This window comes from Paramisgurnus dabryanus, chromosome 15, assembly GCF_030506205.2.
Source record: "Paramisgurnus dabryanus chromosome 15, PD_genome_1.1, whole genome shotgun sequence".
Taxonomy (NCBI): Eukaryota; Metazoa; Chordata; class Actinopteri; order Cypriniformes; family Cobitidae; genus Paramisgurnus; species Paramisgurnus dabryanus.
The window spans coordinates 1872904-1895104 of NC_133351.1; the positions used below are offsets into that span (position 1 = coordinate 1872904).

The window sequence follows — 22201 nt, forward strand, 5'->3', positions numbered from 1 at the left end:
TTTTCAGGATTGTTGGCGCTCAGAGAGTTGGATTAAAACAGCGACCGTATACTCTCTTCTCATTTTTGATGTTTCAGATTGAAAAACTGCAGCAACCTGTAATGGGTGTCATTTTAAACTTCAAAAAGGAGCTGGGAGCAATCTGACAACCTCTTTTTCTCTTTCTGCCACTAGCATTGAGAGCAAGATGAAAGGTAACAGACAGGGAGATGGATGAATTTCATGCTTTTCTGATCACACTATATTTTAGATCTGTAGATAGCCTCTGTCAATTATGCATCAGTAGTTTTCTACTCTGTTTTTTCCAGCGTGAACCTTCTGCTCATATCTTAAATAGAGCACTTTCTCAAAGTTTTCACCAGAAGACCCAGATCTCCTTCGGAAATCTTTAATGTCAAACTACACATCTCAATCGTCCCACGTGTATAATGATGCAGAATTACAGATGCAACCCAAAGTCAATCAGAGACATCTTCTGTGACCCTGAACAACTATTCAGTAGAAGTCGTGTTGTAACGCGATGCAACAAGCTTAGCCAAAAAATCTTTCTGCATATCTTTGATGTTTTTTCATCGGATGCAACAATGACCTCCAACTTTATCAGCTGCATTTCTTCTGTAAGTGTGACTCTTCTGTAACTTTTTTCTGAATGACTTTCAAGTGTTTAAAAATCTGAACCATATACCCAGATTAATCTTTCTGTGTCTTTAACATTTATCTTCCTTCTTATATTAAATATATTGATCATTTGAGGCGGTGGTGTGCAGACATCTGGAGGACAGAATCAAAACTCATCATTCATGTATCTATCACTGCAACTATCTGCACTGAAGTAAATGTATTAATCACATAAACTTATCCATGTCATCAATAGACTACACATTGTAAAATGCAGCATGAAGTTAAAACAACTTGGTTTTGCAAAGTCAATTCAACCTACTATTTTAAGTTTTGACCTAAAACTTGTAAGGTAACATAAAAATCTATGTTGATTTAACAAAAATGCTGCATTTTTTAAAAAAAGGAACAAGCCTAGAGCGTTGGGTTGTAATTCAACCTATGGTGGGTTGTTTTAACCCATTGTTGGGTCAAATATAAACATTCTCTGGGTTAACTTAATTCAACAGCTGGGCTCGCCCCTTTCTGACCCAACGCTGGTTTAAAAAAATAACCCAGCATTTGTGTAATTCTTAAATTTTGACATTAGTTTAGAAAATTGTAAATTATGCTTATGTGTGAATTTTATCAACTTCAAATTCAGTTTTTTTATGATCTTTTTATTAAAATAAAGGCTTTGGAGTAGATAGTGAAGGAAGTGCAGTCTTGAAGTGTCCACCATACATCAGTTCTCATTTAATACTGTTATAAAAGTTTCCCATGACTGCTGAAAAAACTATCAGTTTTTTTATTTATTTGTTTTATCTGTTTGGTCGCTACATGTTCCATTTGTAGTATATGTGTCAAAAAGTAGTAAAACACAATGAATTTTTACTGGTATGTCATACAAGATCTTGCAAAAAAACAATTGCTCTTTAATAAACTTAAAAAAGTTCAAATGTAAAGAAGTGACGTCTCTGAACCCCAATGTCTCAATACCGGGGTACCTCAAGGCTCAGTGCTTGGACCACTGCTCTTTTCTATATAAATGACATCCCTGGGTTTTGTCATTTGGAAACACGGCTTTTTCTACCACTGCTATGTGGATGACACACAACTCCACTTGCCATCCAGCCTGACAATCCCACGGTTTCTGCCGGCATCTCAGCATGCCGAGTGACATCTCACTCTGGATGAAGAATCATCATCTCCAGCTGAACCTTGCTAAGACCGAACTGCTTGTAATATCGTCTGACCCTGATTCATCACAGTCTTTCCATACAACTAGGTTATTTGACCAAGAAAGCCAGAAACCTAGGAGGGGTCATTGTTGATCAGCCTTGGCTATGTATATTTTGTGACTTGAGGAGATTAGTTCTAGTGCACTTATGTATTGCTGTTCTTGTGTTGCTCTAATTGTTTCTATTGTTACCTCATTTATAAGTTGCTTTGGACAAAAGCATCTACTAAATGTTAAAGGGATAGTTCGGCCAAAAACGATATTAAACCCATGATTTACTCACCCCCAAGCTGTCCGAGTTGCATATGTCCATCGTTTTTCAGACAAACACATTTTCGGATATTTTAGAAAATATTTTAGATCTTTCTGTTGATTAAATGTAATGTTACGGGGTCCAGCAATAGTCCACGACCTTCAAGTCCAAAAAAGGTGCGTCCATCCTTCACAAATTAAATCCAAACGGCTCCAGGATGATAAACAAAGGTCTTCTGAGGGTAATCCGTGCGGTATTGTTGTAGAAATATCCATATTTAAAATGTTATTAACGTAATTAACTACCTTCCGGTTTCGCCGCCATCTTAGAGTCATCCGCATTCAGGATGAGCGCTTACGCAGCATACAGCGGTTTCTCTGTTGCTGCTCTGTCCCCCGCCCTCCGAATTTGTCATACGTCACTAAGAAAAGTGCGTACACTACGCTAATACTCTCTCCTGAGTCTAAGATGGCGGCGAAACCGGAAGGTAGTTAATTACGTTAATAACGTTTTAAATATGGATATTTCTACAACAACACCGCACGGATTACCCTCAGAAGACCTTTGTTTATCATTCTGGAGCCGTTTGGATTTAATTTGTGAAGGATGGACACACTTTTTTTGGACTTGAAGGTCGTGGACTATGGGTGGACCCCGTAACATTACATTTAATCAACAGAAAGATCTAAAATATTTTCTAAAATATCCGAAAATGTGTTTGTCTGAAAAACGATGGATATATGCAACTCGGACAGCTTGGGGGTGAGTAAATCATGGGTTTAATATCGTTTTTGGCCGAACTATCCCTTTAATGTAAAACTCTTATTAATTTTCTTGCTTGTTTTACTGACAAGCACATTTCCTTACCAAACGTTTGGTACATTTCACTGATGGTCTTCTTGTATTATCTGATGGGAACGTGTTGACATCTTTCTCCGTCTGTTTTAAAGAGGCTGGAATGGAGGGTGTGGACGTCAGGAGGAAGAAGTGAAGCAGATGAATTCACGCTGAGCTCGGCAGGTGAACTGCTGTACGCTTCATGATCTGAATTATTCAAAGATGCCCGACACCCTACAGGTAACCACAAGAGGTGAAGAACTCAAGAAGTATTATTATATCTGATGTTTGGCATTTTGTACATTAATTTTATTTCTTTTTCAGAAGTTATGAAATAGCAACATGACAAAAATATGGATCTCAGCACACTATGTAAAAGTTGAGACATTTGATAGAAATATATAATGACTGAAGTAAACTGAGACAGAACGTCAGGGAACGTTTATTGAAACTCAGCTGTTGTTATTTACCTGCTAGACCTCCGTGTCATTTCAACGTTATATTTTTTATTTAATTTGTATGAAAAATCCGCTTCGCTTTATTGCAAAAAATGTTGAGTTATTTTCATCTCAGCGTTGGGTCAAAAAGAGACAAACCTATAGCTTTTGGGTTAAATTAACCCAGAAAATGTTTATACAGCAAAAAAAATACATTTATATTGCCAAAAACATATTTTAAATATATGCTTATTACATTTTGTAGAAAGTAATGTTCAATTGAATATATTTTTGAATTTGAAAATATATTTAGTTTTAATCTTAAATATTAACATATATTTCAAAATGTATTTCAAGGGCAAGCAAATAAATTTTTTACTTTTACATCCCAAATGGCAAAAATGTATTCTTTGCTAAAAATATATATTTTAAATATATGCTAAAAAAGTTAATTTTATAAAGTATATTTTTAAAGTTGAATATAAATTTAATTTGAACCTTTTTAAAACTATTATGTTTACAGGTTCGTAACATAAAGTTTTTCTTCCAATACGATGTGAATATACAGTTCCTTAGATTAAAATATATGAAAGGCTAAATATATATTTTTAATGCTTTAATTTTAAATGGGTTAAACATGGGTTAAACAACCCAGTTGGTTGGGTTCATCCCTTTTTTAACCAACCGCTGGATTGAAAATGACACTGTCTATCTGAAATCTCATTTGTGGTTTTGTATTTTCAAATGTGCCACATCACAATTGGTCACCTGATATGCAAGAACCAGGTGTGCTTGCCGTCATTGTGCTGTACAATCCAAAGGCACGCTTTTGAATTTAACGTAAGATTTTGTAGCGATTGTTGCTCTCACAAAGCTATGATATGGCTTCGGTAGACTTTAAAAACAGTCTATGATGTGCATTTGGTAAAAAAAAATCAGCATTCACATCCCTTGGATGAAAAGAACATCAAACATCCAAAGAAAATAATGTGGGGTTGAAACGACACGAGGGTCAGAAAATGTTTACAAAATAGTTTGCCTAAACTTGTGATTTGTTTGCATTAATTATTGGAATAAACAAGTCAACATGAAATGATATTCCTTCAGTAATGTGATCTTTATCCTAAAGGGTTTCAATAAGAAAACTATACAGTGTCACTTGAGTTCATCGATTAGAAATTAAATGGATGATAAAGTGGCCATTAAGAAAGTTTACAGATCAGTTTTAATGTCATATTGACTTTAGGATCATAACTGTACATTCAAACCGCCGCAGACTTGAGCTTCCAAAGTTACCGGAAGTCGTTCATTTACAATGGGGCAAGGAGTGTCAAATCCATCAGCATCGTGTTTTGGGCATCTTGAGCGACCAGGGCGTCAATCAGAAAGTTGCAAGAAGCTCAACTTTATGGTAATGAGCTATGACGGCGGTTCAGCAGCAAAGCGCCAGCAATCAATCTGAAAATAGCCTAGACGTTCTTTGCTGGCTGATTCCAGAGAAACATACGATGTAAACTCGTTCCTACCAAAACATTAGTTCCGCAAAAACAGACTTCAGAGCGGCCAAAGCGTCAAAAACCGGGCGGTCTGAGCTTCTTTGGAAGCTCAAGTCTGCGGCGGTGTGGATGTACAGTAATTGAAAGGGGCAACGATGATCAGATCTTTTCCAAACCACCAGACATGTCTGAAATGTTCAGTGTCCTCACAAGTGAATATAAAAACATGCAGTACCAGCAAGCATAAAAGGGCAAGAGATTTAAAGAGAGAGAGAGAGAGAGATAGAGAGAGAGAGAGAGAGAGAGAGAGAGAGACTGTGCTTTTTAACTGATCAACAAAGTAGATTTTGCTATCCCACTTGGTGTTTGTCAAAGTGATGATAGACAGCTGTCAGTCTTAATTTAAAGACAGTGTAAGGTAGCGTGCACACCAAAGCGTTTACACTGGCAGGCGGTTTTTCAGGTCTCAGTGCCAAGAGTAGAAAATGTTAAACTTTGGGAAAAACGCTCAGCTCGTCAATGTCACTTCTAAATCTGCCGTCCAATCACAGTGGAGGTGGGGCGGGAAAAATATCAAAACAACCAACCGGCACATCGGTCATAGTTCATGGCAACCAAAGCGCTCAGATGAAAATGCTTTGGTGTGCACACCCCCTAATGGTCAGAGGCCGATCCTTGTGCTTTTTTACTGTCTCTGTGTTTATACAGTACTGTAAATGTGTGTTTATCTTTCACGCTGGGGAAACATCAGATCAAAGTTTGTTTAGTATTACATTCTGTACCCTTATCTTTATGCAAACCTTAGTAGTTTAGTATTTGACAGAAATTTGATGCTGTGCCGCCGTGGCTGATGCACTGTAAAAAAAATGCAGCATTTTTGTCAAATCAACAAATATTTTTATGCTACTTTAACAAAAAAAAAAATAAGTCTTTAAAAACTTAAGTCAAAACCTAAAATAGTATGTTGAATTGACTTGCAAAACCAAGTTGTTTTACCTTCATGCTGCATTTTTTTACATTGTGTGAAATAGGGTTGATTTCACTTTTAGGACTTCCTGACAGTCATGTAAATGTACATCACATATACTAATAAGAATATTTGTACTAATGTAACAGTTTACCCATAAAGTTGAACTCTTCCCAGACCTCAAACGACTCTGGGCCGGATCCGGCCTGTAGTCATTTGCTGTCTGAGTTTTGTCAATTTAAACCTGTAGACTGACAAAAAAAATGTCACAAACATTTAAACAACAACCTGTTTTTTTGTGAACTATTCCTTTGAAGTCATTTGTTGTAGTTGAATCCATCTGTTTGCTACCATTCAGTTGCGTATGCATTATCATTATATTGGTCTCAGCATCGGCTATTTAAAAAACTAAATCACCAGTATCAATAATAAAGTCAGAAATAATCCACAGATTGTATAGAAACATCACACAGTTAAAGCTCGGTGCTTTTTGTGCTGAGAAATGTTTGAATTTTCCATCATAAGGCCTCCAGTCGATGTGCTCATACAGTGGTAACTCTCATAACTAGTTCTCTAGGTTTAATAGTGTTATTGGTGCTGTTAGTGGTCGGACCACGCGGCTCGTGCGGTCGTAAGTGACTCAGTAAATGAAGGATGTTATACGGAGAGTGTTGTTCAGACAGAGCCGTCTCGTCGCTGTGCCCATCGGTCGGGTAAGAATCTGCAGAGTCCTGGAGGGTCACAGCGGCGTCCGTGTTTGTCATGGAGTCGGTCGGGGCAGGCGAACCCGCCGCTGCCATCAGAGAAGATGGTGATGGAGATATTTCCACTCCTGTTTGCTCTCTCTGTTGAAGGAGCGATTCCTCAGTCTTCTTTTGCTCCTCGCTGTCTCTCTTCTTGTCGTAGTTTAAAACTTTCCACTGTTGATTGACAGCCTGCCATCGATGGAATATTCGGAAGACTGAGGGTCCCTCGTGGACTATTAAAGCTGAAGACAGGAAAATCTCATTAAGGTTATTCTGTTCATGCAGGGTCCAAACTTACCACCAAATGTGAGTAAATTCTGACATAAATGTAATAATTTTAGGAAAGGCACGACAGTGTACGTACCGATGCAGACAATGTCCATGAAGCCATACATCCCATAACAGATCTGGAACAGCAGGTCCTGACGCTGCCACTTCGCTGAGGGACTGAGAGAGGACCACACCAACCAGGAGATACTGGCGATCAGGAACAGAGAACCCAAAATAGCTGCTGCGATCTGAACTTTCTCTATGACCGTCAGTGAAATAGCTTGCCACTTGATTGACAGAGAGAGAGAGAGAATTTATAAATAGGTTTTTTTTCTTCTTTTAAAGGGGACATATCATGAAATTCTGACTTTTTTCATGTTTAAGTGCTATAATTGGGTCCCCAGTGCTTCTATCAACCTAGAAAATGTGAAAAAGAACGACCCAGTAACTTAGTTTTGGTAAATCATTCTCTACAAGCATGTTAAAAATAGGTCATTGAGATTTGTCTCCCCTTGTGATGTCAGAAGGGGATCTTATTCTAACAATACCGCCCCTTAATCTGCACTATCCAACCACTGCACTTCGTTTAGTGCAGAGATCAGCTCATTTGCATTTACAAAGACACACCCAAAAATGAAAAATTTTTGCTCACACCTACAAAGTGGCAATTTTAACATGCTATGATAAATTATCTATATAGTATTTTGTGCTAGAACTTCACATATGCACTCTCCGGACACCAAAGATTTATTTTACATCTTAAAAAGTCTTGTGAAATGTCCCCTTTAATATACAGTGGGGAAAATTAGCATTTGACACATCAGCATTTTTATTAGTAAGAGGATTTCTAAGTGGCCTCTTGACACAAAATTCCCATCAAAATGCTTTTCAACGATAAGATTACGAAGCTCTTGAGAGAGTTTTTGCTTTAACCCATCATGAAGTCTTTCCTGTGTGCCTCCTGAGTAATGAGAAGCCTTTATAGGCCATCAATTAGGACTAAAGCAGCTGAAATCATATAGTACTGATAGGGGGCAGGGTTTCTCTCTCAATACTGACAGATTTCAGGTCATCTACTGGCTTTCTATGCCATTTTGCACCTTGTTCTCTTCATGTGTTAAATACTTATTCCCCGATCATTTCACTGTATTTATTATGACTCCACTTGTATACTTAAATGTTCTGATTTCTTTGTATGAATTCAATATTTGGCTTGATGGCTACATCTGGATGGAAATTTTGTGTCAATAGCCCACTTAGTAATCCTCTTACTGATAAAAAATGCTGATGTGTCAAATACTTATTTTAATTCAATCATGTGCAATCAGAGATTTTTTTCAGTGCATGTTTTTTCGGCATTACATAATGGGGCAAATATCAGTTATAGCACATGTGCAAAAGTTAATTGGGTTGCATGAATAATTTAAGTAATCCCCTACCCAAAATTATGCGTTTGCAAGGGAAACTCCTAGAAATGCATATATGCAACAAGGTCAGTCGCTAAAATAACTATACCACACCTTTTCAGCGCTAATTATCCACTGGCATCTTTAGTAAATCCTGAAAGTCATTATTTAATGCCAAAAACCTGGCCCTTACAGGGTTATAGATTAATTAGTTCCACATCAATCCCATCCCAGTTTCCTCAAACAAACTGATTTTTACCTGCAGTGGATTTTTGGTGCTGATGGCGATGACCTGATACTTATAATAACACAGTTCACAGGTCCATGATCCTCTCTCGCTGATCCACTTTATTAAACACGGCTGATGAGTGCTGCGAACCGAACCGCTACAGCGACACGGGCTCAGTAATTCTCCCTGCATACACAAACACACAAAAACACAAACACACATGGGCTGTGACATCACACTAATACTGCATGATGTCAGGACATTAATTGATGACATTATTCTGAATATACAGAAAAAAACTTCATCACAAATATTCATTCAGTCTCTGTAAAGCATTTTCTTTACATTTTCAATTGTTTGCCAAAAGTTGTTACTTCCAGAACACAAGTAGCAGTGTGTATTTCATCTGTTTTATCTCATCTGTAAGTTGCACTATAACAGAAGCTCAAAGAAAAATAAACAAATAAACATTTAAAAACATCAAAAGAAATACAACAACTTGTTTCTCTTAACTGCAAAGTTCATCTATGCAGCTTTGAAGAAGCAAAGTGTGACACAAGTGTTTTTGCTAGTTTCGACCCAGCGCAGATATCATTTTCACATCCAGCATCACGTTGTTTAAATAGCAAATACATTTACACCCATGGGCATGCTGGTCTGAAAACGAGGTGTGTTCAGGCGTATTGCTGGCGTATTAATTTTTTTAGGCAACTAAAATAGACATTGACAAACTAAAACCTGGTCTAAAATCAATGGCGCAATAAAGCAATAAGCCCCGCGAAGCAGTGTGTTACCAGTGCATTTTATAACAGCTAAGGGGCATTATAAAATGCACTGTAACACCACTGCTTCACGGGGCTTATTGCTTTTATAAAACGGTTACTTCAATTGCATAGTAGGATGCAATAAAATAAAACATAAATAAGTTGTAATTATATTAGTAAAAACATTACTCTTCCGCCAAACAAAGTAGTTCCTCAGAATCAAGTGTGGCTAAAACAGAGTGCAGTTCCCAACCAACACAGACGCAGCAAAGACACAATGAAAATATGATTAATAACCATCTTATTTTACTTAATACTCCATGACTGAAATAACAACTTTTAAAGAGAACTAAAACTTTAATTACAAAAAAAAAAACATTTCAACGAATAAAACTATGCATTTTTTAAACATCAATCATAAACTGATGGTCTTCTTCAAATGCTTACAGTTTTTCTGCCATGTAAATAGGCAATCCGCTTTGGTGCGAGTGCAACTGGCTTTTAAAGGGGCTGGGAGATGAGACTCTCTTTGGTTTATTGCAAATTACGCCCAAAACACATTATTCATTACAACAACAGGAACAACCCATTTAGACTGTGCCCCAGTCGCATAGACCATTTTTCCTGCCGTTAAATTAGCAAAAATGGGTTGGACACGCCTTAAATGCACATGTGCCGTGTGCTTTAGACCATGCACTTAGCCAAAAATCTTCTAATCAGGGATGCACCGAATATTCGGCCAACCGAAAGACTTTTATCACCGAAACAATACGGCCGAAATGTTGTGATGACGCAAACAGAAACCGCGACCTGCACGTGCTTGTCTGAAGCAACATGTATGCGGCGTGGATGTATTTAACCGCAAAAAGGCGCTAAAGTACGCACAGAGGCACCTGCGGTTGTGTCCGGTCCAGACCTGATCATCACAGTGAGTACGCCCTTCAAACATCACAACTCTTGATGTGTAAACTTTAGAGAGAGTCGCGCAAATGTGTCTCATACTGTATAGTCAATTAACATACATTGGCCGAATAAAGCACTGAAAAACAACGTAACGTTTTTATGCTGCGCTGTTTGGGATTCGCCTTCGTTCTCTGTGTGCGCGCGCGTTTAAGTGCCTTCAATAGTGCACACACGAGTGAGACGCAAACAAGCGAACGTAAAATCTTTCTGTTATTGACAGGGCACATATAAAAAAAATGATCTCCAAAGTATTCTTTTTCTAATAAAAACATTTGTTTATGTCTTAAGTGTATGTATAGATTACAGTCATAAACCAGTCTCTGCTTATTTAAAGAGACAGTAACCTCAATTAACCTACTTAAGTCTAACAAAGAGACAAATAGCTCTAAAAATAATAATATATTTAATTTATACAATAAAGACAGTGTTATGACTCATTTAATTCGATTTCTGTACCTAATGCTAATGTTAGCCCTTATTAATGTGCAGCTTTGTTCTTTTTTATAAATGTTTGTAATTTCTTTATTTGTTATTCGATTTTCCCCACCCCCTTTTTGCTGATCTGAAAAATAATCTGATCCGTGCCTCAAAAACTGTAATGTGATCTGAACCGTGAGTTCTGTGATCTGTCACACACCCCTAGTAAAGGTAGTACACAGTGATAGCCATAAATGCATTTGTACTAATAATTGGCATAATAATTTATTTCGGTGTTTCGGTTTCGGTTTTTCGGCCTTGGTTTCCTCATTTTCGGTTTTCGGTTTCGGCCAAGATTTTTCATTTCGGTGCATCCCTACTTCTAATCTTAATATCATCTGGTGGCACAAACATTTAAAGGATACAATGAGGATTTTCTGCTCAAGCTTGTGAGCAGTAGACATTCAGCCTGACTTACTACAGTAAATGTTGTGAAACAGCTTCATGTGTATGTTTAATGACTGGAATGTGTTTTGCTGTTGTACTGAGTTATGTGTAAGTGAAACTCGTGTTCGGCCGGTTGTATGTGGCAGTGCTAACCGGATGAGTATCGATGTCTGACTGTCGTGTCTGTGAAGCATAACTGAAGTGCAGACATGAGAACAGGTGCGACTCAGCAGAAGCCCTCACCTTTCATCAAACGCTCGCGTCACGCTGACAAACATAAACACTGAGCTCTCTTAATTATCTCTGTTCCATGCTTTAATGTTTTATAACCCCAAAACACATCTTCTGCCAGTGAAAAAATGACTTTCTTACTTATTGTTTTATAGATTTTGGTACAAATATCTAAAAAGTATTAAATCAAAATGCATTTTCTTGATGCGCAAAATAGCCTAAGAAAATAAGTCTAGTTTTTAGACCAAAAATATCAAATTTAAGTGAACTTGTGCTTTTTTCAAGATACCACATCAAGAAAATGCATTTTAATTTAAGACTTTTTAAATATTTGTCCTTAAAGAGCACCTATTTTATTCCTAAAAACAAGGTTATTTTGTGTATTTGGCATAATACAATGTTTTTGCATGGTTTATTTTCCACATACCGTACATTTTTGTAGCTCCAGATTTTACTCTCTTTCTGAAACACCCGGATTTGAAAAGCTGTAAATGTTATTGGCAAGCATGAGATCTTTTATTGCTTTGATGATTGCTTTTTGATACATGACAGAGGTCTTAGCATATATTTAATTTGTATATTCCAAGACAGCAGACGACTCTGGGCCGGATCCACACCAAATTTGCACCGGAGCTGCCGACTTTGGCGCAGATATGGCCCGGAGTCGTCTCCTGCACAATTTAGATTATTTGGCCTTGGTTCAATTTGATGGAAATGTTTATGAGTTTATATTGGGATCTTTGACCACTGGCACAGTCTGAGCTCAATGTGAGCTCTTTTTATTGATAAGAACAAATCTGAACAACAGGTCCCATTTTATCTATTAAATCAGATTGATCAGAAACAAGTGAGTTAGTAAAGAGATGTAATTTTCACCCAGGACTCACAGTTAAAGCCCCCTGGAGCTCAATTGAGCATCGCTATTACATAAGCACGACCCCTAATGATCCTTCAGCCAAGAGGAGCAGTGGCTCTGTCACAGCATCAGAGGAAACAGAAAGGGAGTGTTGGTAGAAACACAGGCCCGTCTGCAGATGGACATAGTGGGAGTGAGTTGGCTGGACACTATGAGGAGAGCAGGAACAGCCAATGAGATGAAAGCGTCACAGGGGGAGACGAGGAGCGCGTCCAAACCTGCAGCCTAATCTACCTCTCGGTTCTCAGGACAGAAATATTATAGTCTCATTACAACTGTGACAATCTGTTTCACTGTACTTAACAATGACACCACAGACTCGTGCAACTATAACTATATTAGTGTCCACAATAATCGTAATTGTAAACTGGATGTGGATGACCCGCTGGTACTTTACCTTTCAATACCGAACATCTAACTCCAGAAGATAAATGCTTTCTCTAAAGGTGCGCTCATCGCCAGCATGCAAAGCATATATCTTGCCACACTGCAAAAAATGAATGTCTTACTTGGTATTTTTGTCTTGTTTTCCAGTATGAATATTTATGAATTCTTAAACTGAGATACATTTACTCTGTAAGCAAAGTGGATTAAGATATTAAGTATTCCTTATTGAAATAAATGATGAAAATCAAGAGGTTTATACTTAAAACAAGTAAAATATCTGCCAGTGGGGTAAGAAAAATATTAATTCCAGTTTCAACTTAATTTAATAAACTCAATTTAAGTTTATTTTTATAAATATAATATATAAATAAAATATAAATAAATATTTGTGACTAGTATAAATATCTAAGTAAGACATTCATAAGACATCAACACATGCTGAGTTTGTTCAAAGACAGTTGGGAAAAACCAAATCAACTTTGAGACGTTGCTGATAGGAAAAAGGAGCCCAGTCTCATGGAAATGCGTAAAAAAAAACGCAGGCAGTGTATAAAGTTGTGCAATACATATGCCAAATTCCAGATTTTGCATGCATATGATACTTTTTGTTACATAGAATGACATCCAAACCCCAATTCTAACCCAAGCTTCAAGCGGTCATGGCTTATAAATAGACAAAAATAATAAAACCTATTACATCACATCCTAAAGTAAATAGCAAATCAAACCACAAACCCAAACGACAATGTTTAACAAAACAGAAATAAAAGAGAAATCAATACATTAAATGACACGAAAAGATGCGGTGTAGGTCAGGAAGGACTTATGTATCATATGCACGCACTGTTGGAATTTGGCGTATGTTTTACACGACTTTTCACACTGCGTGCTATTTATACGCATTTCATGAGAATGGGCTGAAAAAAGGACCCATTTCTTAAAGTCGCAATGAAATTGAAATGAAAGAGTGTCATTTTTTTTATATTGTGGTATTTTATCTGTGAGCTTCAATATATATATTTTTTAATTTCTGTTCTGCTAATAATCTTTAATCAAAAACGCAAATCTCCTCAAATCCTTGAAACGATCTCTCTTTGCTTCTGGTCATATGGCAAGTGGACGAGGTCCGGGAAAAGATCAGCGATTAGCAAATAGCAACCCAACTTAAACGATCCAATCAATTCTCGATAAATGAATTCAAGTCCAGCCCTATGTTTTTTCATTTCAGAAGCTGGTTTCACTCGGATATACATCACATCAGGGAAAATAAGATAATTGCTACTTCCGTTTCATGGCTACATTAAGTGACTAGTGACTGTTTAAGTTATACAATACAATTTTATTTGCATAGCACATTTAAAAACAACTTGACCAAAGTGCTTTACAAGGCAAGAAAAAATATACAATACAAAGCATAGAACATCAACAATATACACAGCAGAGATAGATGACGAAAAAAATCAAGGTATATTAAAAGCTATTGAAAAGAAATACCCCTTTAGAGAAGTTTTAAAGTTTGTTTTGCTAGCAATTTTAGCATCTAATATGCTAACTGGTCCCTGCTGGAAAAACCATCTCCATGCAGGTTTGGTGCTAGTTTAGCTGGTGGTCACTAGCATCCCAGCACCAAAACACAACATATGCTGGTCTTGCTGCTATGCTGTTTTTTTCAGAAGGGGTGCAGTAAATGCATTTGATTTAGTGTTGCGGTTGCCACGCTATGTGATTTGTGAGTATTGTAGTAACATTGTTTGTAGTTTAAATGAGTTAAACATCCTTAACCGATCCCATTGCTGTGTAGTGAGTGACTTATATATTAGTATATTGTTTCTGAAAGATTTTCAATAAATTGTTTTGATGATGAAGAATCAGATGTTTTGAGTTATCCAATGCAGCCTCAAAACTTGATTAAAGCCTGGTCATACTAGTATACCTATATAACTTGACACTTAGAATATACACAGTAAGTATTACATCAAGTCCTGAAAATACAAAACTTCCTGACTTCTACCATCTTAAATTCAGACCCAGTTGTTTGTTAGGATAGGAGTACATATTTAAAAATATCTAGAATCTAAAATAATGCCAAAAAAATAACACTCCATAAAAGTAAAACACATCAACACCCTTACATATAATGCACAAATGAAACAGTAAAAGTGATGCTAATCTGTACTATGAGTAATCTGTACGATTTATTTATGCCACAATGCATGCTGGGAAACAGAGATGAGCATCCAGCACCAGAAATATCACTGTGGCTCTGCTCCAAAACCTAGTGAGCTGCCTACGTATTTTAAGAAAACATCGGCATGCAACAGACATGAAAGCATCCAGCACAAATGCTTTGATTTTTGTGTAACCAGACCCAACAATTTAAACAACATATATTATAAAAGTGCAGAAATTTAAACACTTGTAAGCACAATATACACATCACAAAGCACACAATGCAAAGGTGAAATAATACTATGTGCCCAATGCCTGAATCAAATTTACATGAAATGAATATTTAATACAGAAATACTCTAGAGATAGGTTGTCATGTGAAGGTTGTCAGCTTCAGTGTTTTAGTTTCAGAGTAAAGTTTGTCACAGTTATTGTGTGAGCGAGCGGTAAAGTTTTCATTCAGACTGAACCTAAAGTATCTCAGTCAGATCATATAAACTGTGTCAAGTGTGTGCCACAATGAATTATAAGTATGATAAACATCTGAGTGAGTTTGGTGGATGGAGACTGAAGACAGGACACTCACGGCTAGACTTGAAGAGCGCGAGAATCTGTGTGACTGATTGACAATGTTTCAGTTCAATTAACGTGCGTGATTAAATTTGGACACTTAACCACACGACAATTTAAAGTCAGATGAAGACACATACAGAGAACTGAGAAATAAACATGACATGTAACTATAGACAAGATAGTTGTTTTTTAACTTATCAAAAGGGGTTTCCAAGACACTAACTTAACCCCTAATTCTGATTACATATGAAATTAAGTGAGTATCTGTCAAACGCGAGCGTTTCTTTTATCATAAACCCCTTCGAAGTGTCTGCAGCAGACACTTATTTTGATATGACACACGATGCACATAAGTTTGAATGATATGCTGAACACATATTTTGACATGGCGAGCCACACACATGACGGGTTAAATACATTTTGACAAGTTTGCATCGCCCACCCTCGAAAAAGAAGTCACCGGCTGTAGATGGATGCATATTAATGACAATGCAACTTAGTAGCGTAACTGAGTGAACCTCTTTATTTACTCAACCCGCATACATGTGTGTCCAACACTGTTTCCGGGTCCCCGCATACGTCACTGCTTACGTACCATGACGGGGTCACAACAATCATAAATATGATCTACATCCCCCTCCTTAAAGATAGATACATTTTTAATAACTAATATGAACATTAACTTGAAACCAAGTTATCAGTATTTCAACAGAAGGTTTAAACCACTACCAATACACAACAGTGTATAAGCTGATAAGCATAAGGATATCTACATAACGTAGTCTTTGTACAGAGAGTTAGGCTTTGATATCCTGCCTGACCGGGTGATAACCAGAGGTGGTTCCTGCACCTGTTCTGTTTGTGGCTGTTCCACATTAGGCTGGGGCTCCATTGGGGGTTCAATATTGTCCATAACCTGTGCCGGTGGTGTATATCGTTCAGGTGTTTGTAAGAGGTGGCGTCTGTTTCTCACATACGTGGCTTCACCGGCCTGAACCTGGTAACTGTTTGGCTGCGATGCTCTCCCTATAACTGTTGCCAATCTATCATATCCCCTGTTTGTCTGCAATCTCACCGTCTGTCCTGTATGCAATGAAGTCAAAGGCTTAGCTGATCTGTCATAACATGACTTCCCCTTTTTTCTGGCATGTATTAAGGCTTCCTTAACCTGTGTTTCCACCTTTGGCATATACATTGCTTTGGTCATAGGAATGAGGGTCTTGGTACGTCTAGAAAGCAGACGTTGGGCTGGTGAGGGCAGCCCATCCCTTGGAATGTTGCGTAAACTTAATAGTGCTGCATACACATCTGTTCCATCTCGTGCACACTTTTCTAGCAGGTGTTTGGCTGAGCGTACAGCCCGCTCAGCTAGCCCATTAGACTGGGGGTAGTGAGGGCTGCTGGTGATGTGACGGAAGTCCCATGTGCTGGCAAAGTCCAGAAACTCCTTGCTTGTGAAGTATGCTGCATTGTCGGTCATTAGCTGCTGAGGGGCTCCATGAGTGGCAAAGTGGCGCTTTAACCTGGTTATTATGGTCGCACTGGTCATGTTTGGGAGCTGGTCTATTTCAAACCAGCCCGAGTATGAGTCCACAAGCACTAAGTGTTCTCCCCCCCCCCACTCAAAAACATCAGCCGCTGTAAAGGCCCATGGTAAGTCCGGTACATCATGTAATTGAAGGGGTTCCTTTGTTTGGTGTGGCTTGAGGGCATTACAAGGAGCACATTTGGAGATTTCATGTTCAATGTCCTGGTATATGGTGGGCCAGAACATGGTCTCTCTGGCCCTGCGCTTTGTTGCTTCTAGCCCCGGGTGACCTTGATGCAGCTGTTTAGCATAGTAGTGTTGCAGCGAGTGGGGAATGACGAATCGCTGACCACGTAACACCAGCCCATTGTCCAGTGTGAGTTCATCTCGTATAGCATAGAATGGCCTTAAATCACTTGGCAGCTTTTTTGATGAATCAGGCCATCCCACTGCAATGATCCCAGCTAAACGCTTACAGACGTGGTCTGCCTGTGTTTCTCGTCGTAGTTCCTCAATTCTCCTTGAAGATAGAACTTCCACCGTCATCACATCATAGTCCTCACAGGTGTTTTCCAGGTCAGTGAGGGGTAGGTGTGCACGTGAAAGAGCGTCGGCTAGATATAACTCTTTGCCTTTTTTGTAGACAACTTGGAGGTTATACCGCTGCAGCTTAAGCATCATTCTCTGAAGGCGGGCAGAGGCCGAATGTAATGGTTTCTTTAGAATGGTGATGAGGGGCTGATGATCTGTTTCGACGACCACTGGACGACCATATATGTAATCATGGAACTTCAGACAAGCATAGACTAAGGCCAGCAGCTCCTTTTCTATTTGCGCATAATGTGACTCAGTCTCTGTGAGCGCTCTGGAGGCAAATGCAACAGGCTTGTTATTTTGGAGGCAAACGGCACCCAGGCCGTGTTGAGAAGCATCCGCAGATAGCACCACTGGCTGATGCACGTCGAAGTACTGTAGTACTGGAGGACTTATGAGGAGCTCTTTAAGTTTGGTGAACGCTGCCATGTGGTGTGCTTGCCAGCTCCATGCCACATCCTGCAGGAGGAGCTGACGCAGTGGTGCCGTGATTTCACTGTACCCTGGGATAAATTTCGACAAGTAATTTGTCATGCCCAGGAACCGTTGGATACCATGTTTGTCCTCTGGGGTTGGCATGGAGCGGACTGCCTCTGTCTTCGTAGGGTCAGGCTTTATGCCCTGGTCAGTCAGTAGATGGCCCACATATGACACCTCAGACACCCGGAAACGGCACTTATCAGGGTTTAGCTTCAGCTTTATGGCCCGTATTCTGTTCATGACTTGTCTGAGGCGCATATCATGTTCTTCTGTTGTGCTGCCCCAGACCAGGATGTCATCGACAACGATCGCGCACGGTTGGCCCTTCAAAGAGCTGCTCCATGCACCTTTGGAAAACTTCACTGCCCGTAGATATTCCATAGGGCATTCGGAGGAAAGCATATCGTCCCACTGGGGTCATAAAGGTGGTCAGTTTTGATGACTCCTCACTAAGTGGCACCTGCCAGAATCCACACTTTGCATCCAGGATGCTAAACACCTTGGCTCCTGGCATGTCAGCTATGACTTGTTCTATTGTCTTCATAGGGTGATGTGGCCTAAGGAGGGCTTTATTGAGGTACACAGGATCGATACAGAGTCTTACAGCACCATCTTTTTTACATGCAGCCACCATGGACGACACCCACTCAGTGGGCTCCTGAACAGGTTTGATAACTCCCAGCTCAGTCATTCTGTGAAGCTCCTTGATAATTTTGTCCTTCATTGCCAATGGCACTCGTCTGGGGGCACATATTGTGGGGTGCACAGAAGGGTCCAGCCGCATGTGATACACCACAGGCAGTTTGCCTACAGTACTGCAATCAAATAGATCTTTAAACTCTGTGAGCTCGGGTGCCCCCTGCTGGAGGTCATGCACGTTCTGACCCAGATGCACAAAGCCCAGTTTGACACTGTCTCTGAGACCCAATAGTGGTTTTACATTATTTTCCACAACGTGGAACTGTAACGTTCCGCATGTGAAGTTTACATAGGTGACACCTAAAGTCTTTATGATCTGACCTCCATAAGCTACAAGGTTGACAGTCTGATTGTGGTTGATGTGGGCATCTGGATCGATGTGCTGGAGAACATCTCTGGACAGTACATTGCAACGTGCTCCAGTGTCAATCTTCACCTTAAGTTGCTTCCCTGTTTTAGAAGTGGACAGCATAGTGAATATCTCTCCTTTATCAGCTGGCATTTCCAGACTTTCACAGTAAAATACATCTGCTGCTTCATCTGCAATCTGTGCATTAAGTTCACTTATCCTGTGTGTCTGTTCCCCTCTGCGAGCAGGGTTAAGTGCTCTGTTTGACTGGAATGGGCCTTGTACCTGCTTGTTGTAGGCACGTGCTTTGCTTGATCTGCAGCATTTAGAGAAATGATTCCATTTTCCACATGCATTGCAGCGCTTGTTGTAAGCTGGGCAACTGCTGCGGTCAGATGAGTGCTGACCACCACAGTTCATGCATGTGAAGTATTGCACAGCATAAACCTCACTTTCTTTTTTTATTTCTTTAGCACTTGTTTCTTTTTTTATTTCTCGGTTTCCTTTTTCAGATTGCTCATGTAGCATGCATATTTCAATAGCTGACTGTAGAGTTAATCCTTTTTCTTTTAGCAGCTGTGTACGGATGCTGTCATTCTGAATGCCACACACCAACCGATCTCTTATTAGTTCGTCATGCAATGTGCCAAACTCGCACTTTTTAGCTAGTGTTTTCAGTGTGGCGACATACGACTGAATCGTCTCATGCGTCTTTTGATTTGCTGTGTTAAATGCATGTCTGTCCATAATTACATTCTTTACAGGCAAGCAGATTTCCTCAAATTTCTTTAATAGTGTGTCTGGATCTTCCGGGTCTTCCCCTTCCTCAAAAGTAAACGTGTCATATTTATCCTGGGCATCAGGACCGGCGAGATTCAGAAATGTGTATGCTTTCACCTTAGCCGTTGCTGTTGAAAGACCGACGTTGCTGTATATCCGCCATTCGCGTTTAAACTTTGTCCAGCTGTCGGCGATATTCTCGTCAAAAACCAAGGGGTCGATTTTGCGAAGTCCTTGTGCCATCGTTATAGCAGGCTGACTTCTGACACCATGTAGATGGATGCATATAAATGACAATGCAACTTAGTAGCGTAACTGAGTGAACCTCTTTATTTACTCAACCCGCATACATGTGTGTCCAACACTGTTTCCGGGTCCCCGCATACGTCACTGCTTACGTACCATGACGGGGTCACAACAATCATAAATATGATCTACACCGGCCACCACTGTGTATGTGTTTGTGTTTAAATATACATAATAAACACACAGAAAATACACACATATATTATGCAAAAACTCACTTTTGTTTTATATGCAATTAATCGTGATTAATCTTTGGCCACCACTGGTTTTATCATTTACTGAAAAAGAAATAAATTATTAACGTGACTTCAGTATAGTTTCTGTCTAAATGTGCAGTTGCCTAATGTCCCTTTCAATATTAGCCAAAATGATCCATCAAATCCAATTAGACCCCCTTATTAGTTTAATAGCAAGTGTGATTTCTTATATACACTCACCTAAAGGATTATTAGGAACACCTGTTTAATTTCTCGTTAATGCAATTATCTAATCAACCAATCACATGGCAGTTGCTTCAATGCATTTTGGGGTGTGGTCCTGGTCAAGACAATCTCCTGAACTCCAAACTGAATGTCAGAATGGGAAAGAAAGGTGATTTAAGCAATTTTATACAAAAAAATACAAAGAATGGTGTGAAAAGGGAAAAACATCCAGTATGTGGCAGTCATGTGGGCAAAAATGCCTTGTTGATGCTAGAGGTCAGAGGAGAATGGGCCGACTGATTCAAGCTGATAGAAGAGCAACTTTGACTGAAATAACCACCGAGGTATGCAGCAAAGCATTTGTGAAGCCACAACACGCACAACCTTGAGGCGGGTGTGCTACAACTGCAGAAGACCCCATCTGGTACCACTCATCTCCACTACAAATACGAAAAAGAGGCTACAATTTGTATGAGCTCACCAAAATTCGACAGTTGAAGACTAGAAAAATGTTTTGGTCTGATGAGTCTGGATTTCTGTTGAGACATTCAGATGGTAGAGTCAGAATTTGGCTTAAACAGAATGAGAACATGGATCCATCATGCCTTGTTACCACTGTGCAGGCTGATGCTGTAATGGTGTGGGGGATGGCACACTTTAGGCCTCTTAGTGCCAACTGAGCATCGTTTAAATGCCACAGCCTTCCTGAGCATTGTTTCTGACCATGTCCATCCCTTTATGACCACCATGTACCCATCCTCTGATGGCTACTTCCAGCAGGATAATGCACCATGTCACAAAGCTCGAATCATTTCCAATTGGTTTCTTGAACATGACAATGAGGTCACTGTACTAAAATGGTCCCCACAGTTACCAGATCTCAACCCAATAGAGCATCTTTGGGATGTGGTGGAACGGGAGCTTCGTGCCCTGGATGTGCATCCCACAAATCTCCATCAACTGCAAGATGCTATCCTATCAATATGGGCCAACATTTCTAAAGAATGCTTTCAGCACCTTGTTGAATCAATGCCACGTAGAATTAAGGCAGTTTTGAAGGCGAAAGGGGGTCAAACACAGTATTAGTATGGTGTTCCTAATAATCCTTTAGGTGAGTGTAGGTTTAATGTGAATGAGATCAGGATTTATGGATTTAGTTCTCTTAAACTCAGGATTTAATAAACAGAAACAAACAGGTGAAGTGAATCTAGAAAATGACAAAGACTTTGCAACTGCATAATGATGTGTCATCTATAATAAATGAGATGGTGAGATTAAAATTTTTTTTTAAAACATCACACAAATATGAACTAATGATATTATTAAATATATACATTTCTACCTATTGCACATCACTTTTAGAGCCTTTTAGATGCTGCTTCTCGGTTCATAAACTACTTCTGCTATCCAGCAAAATTCCAGCCGCACTAAAGAGGTAAAATGAATTGAATCTGTCATAAACAGGAGAATATGTGCCAGGAGAGGAGCAGCCTTTGACTCTTAATGATACACAAATGTACTACACAACAAAAGGCGCCGCATAAGACAGCCCGAAGCGATTCTGAAAAACCATTTCCATTGCTGACTTGCTGGAGGGACACTGAGTATTTGGGCCTCTATTGAATGTGATGTGAATTTAATGTGGCGAGCATGTGGCATATAGAACAGAGAGAGAGAGAGAAAGAGAGAGAGAGAGAG

At 39.2% G+C, this 22201-nt stretch overlaps 1 protein-coding gene across 1 annotated transcript in view; it reads right to left on the minus strand.

The window, feature by feature from the left end:
• Window positions 1–5223: 5223 nt before the first annotated feature.
• Window positions 5224–22201, minus strand: part of marchf4b (membrane associated ring-CH-type finger 4b) — a 35866-nt gene continuing 18888 nt past the window's right edge. The window contains exons 2-4 of the mRNA XM_065252359.1: window positions 8509–8664; window positions 6938–7130; window positions 5224–6815 (exon numbers count right to left, since the gene is read on the minus strand). Coding sequence (XP_065108431.1) covers window positions 6370–6815; window positions 6938–7130; window positions 8509–8664 — 795 coding nt within the window. The 3' untranslated portion in view covers window positions 5224–6369. The remainder of the gene's footprint in view (window positions 6816–6937; window positions 7131–8508; window positions 8665–22201) is intronic.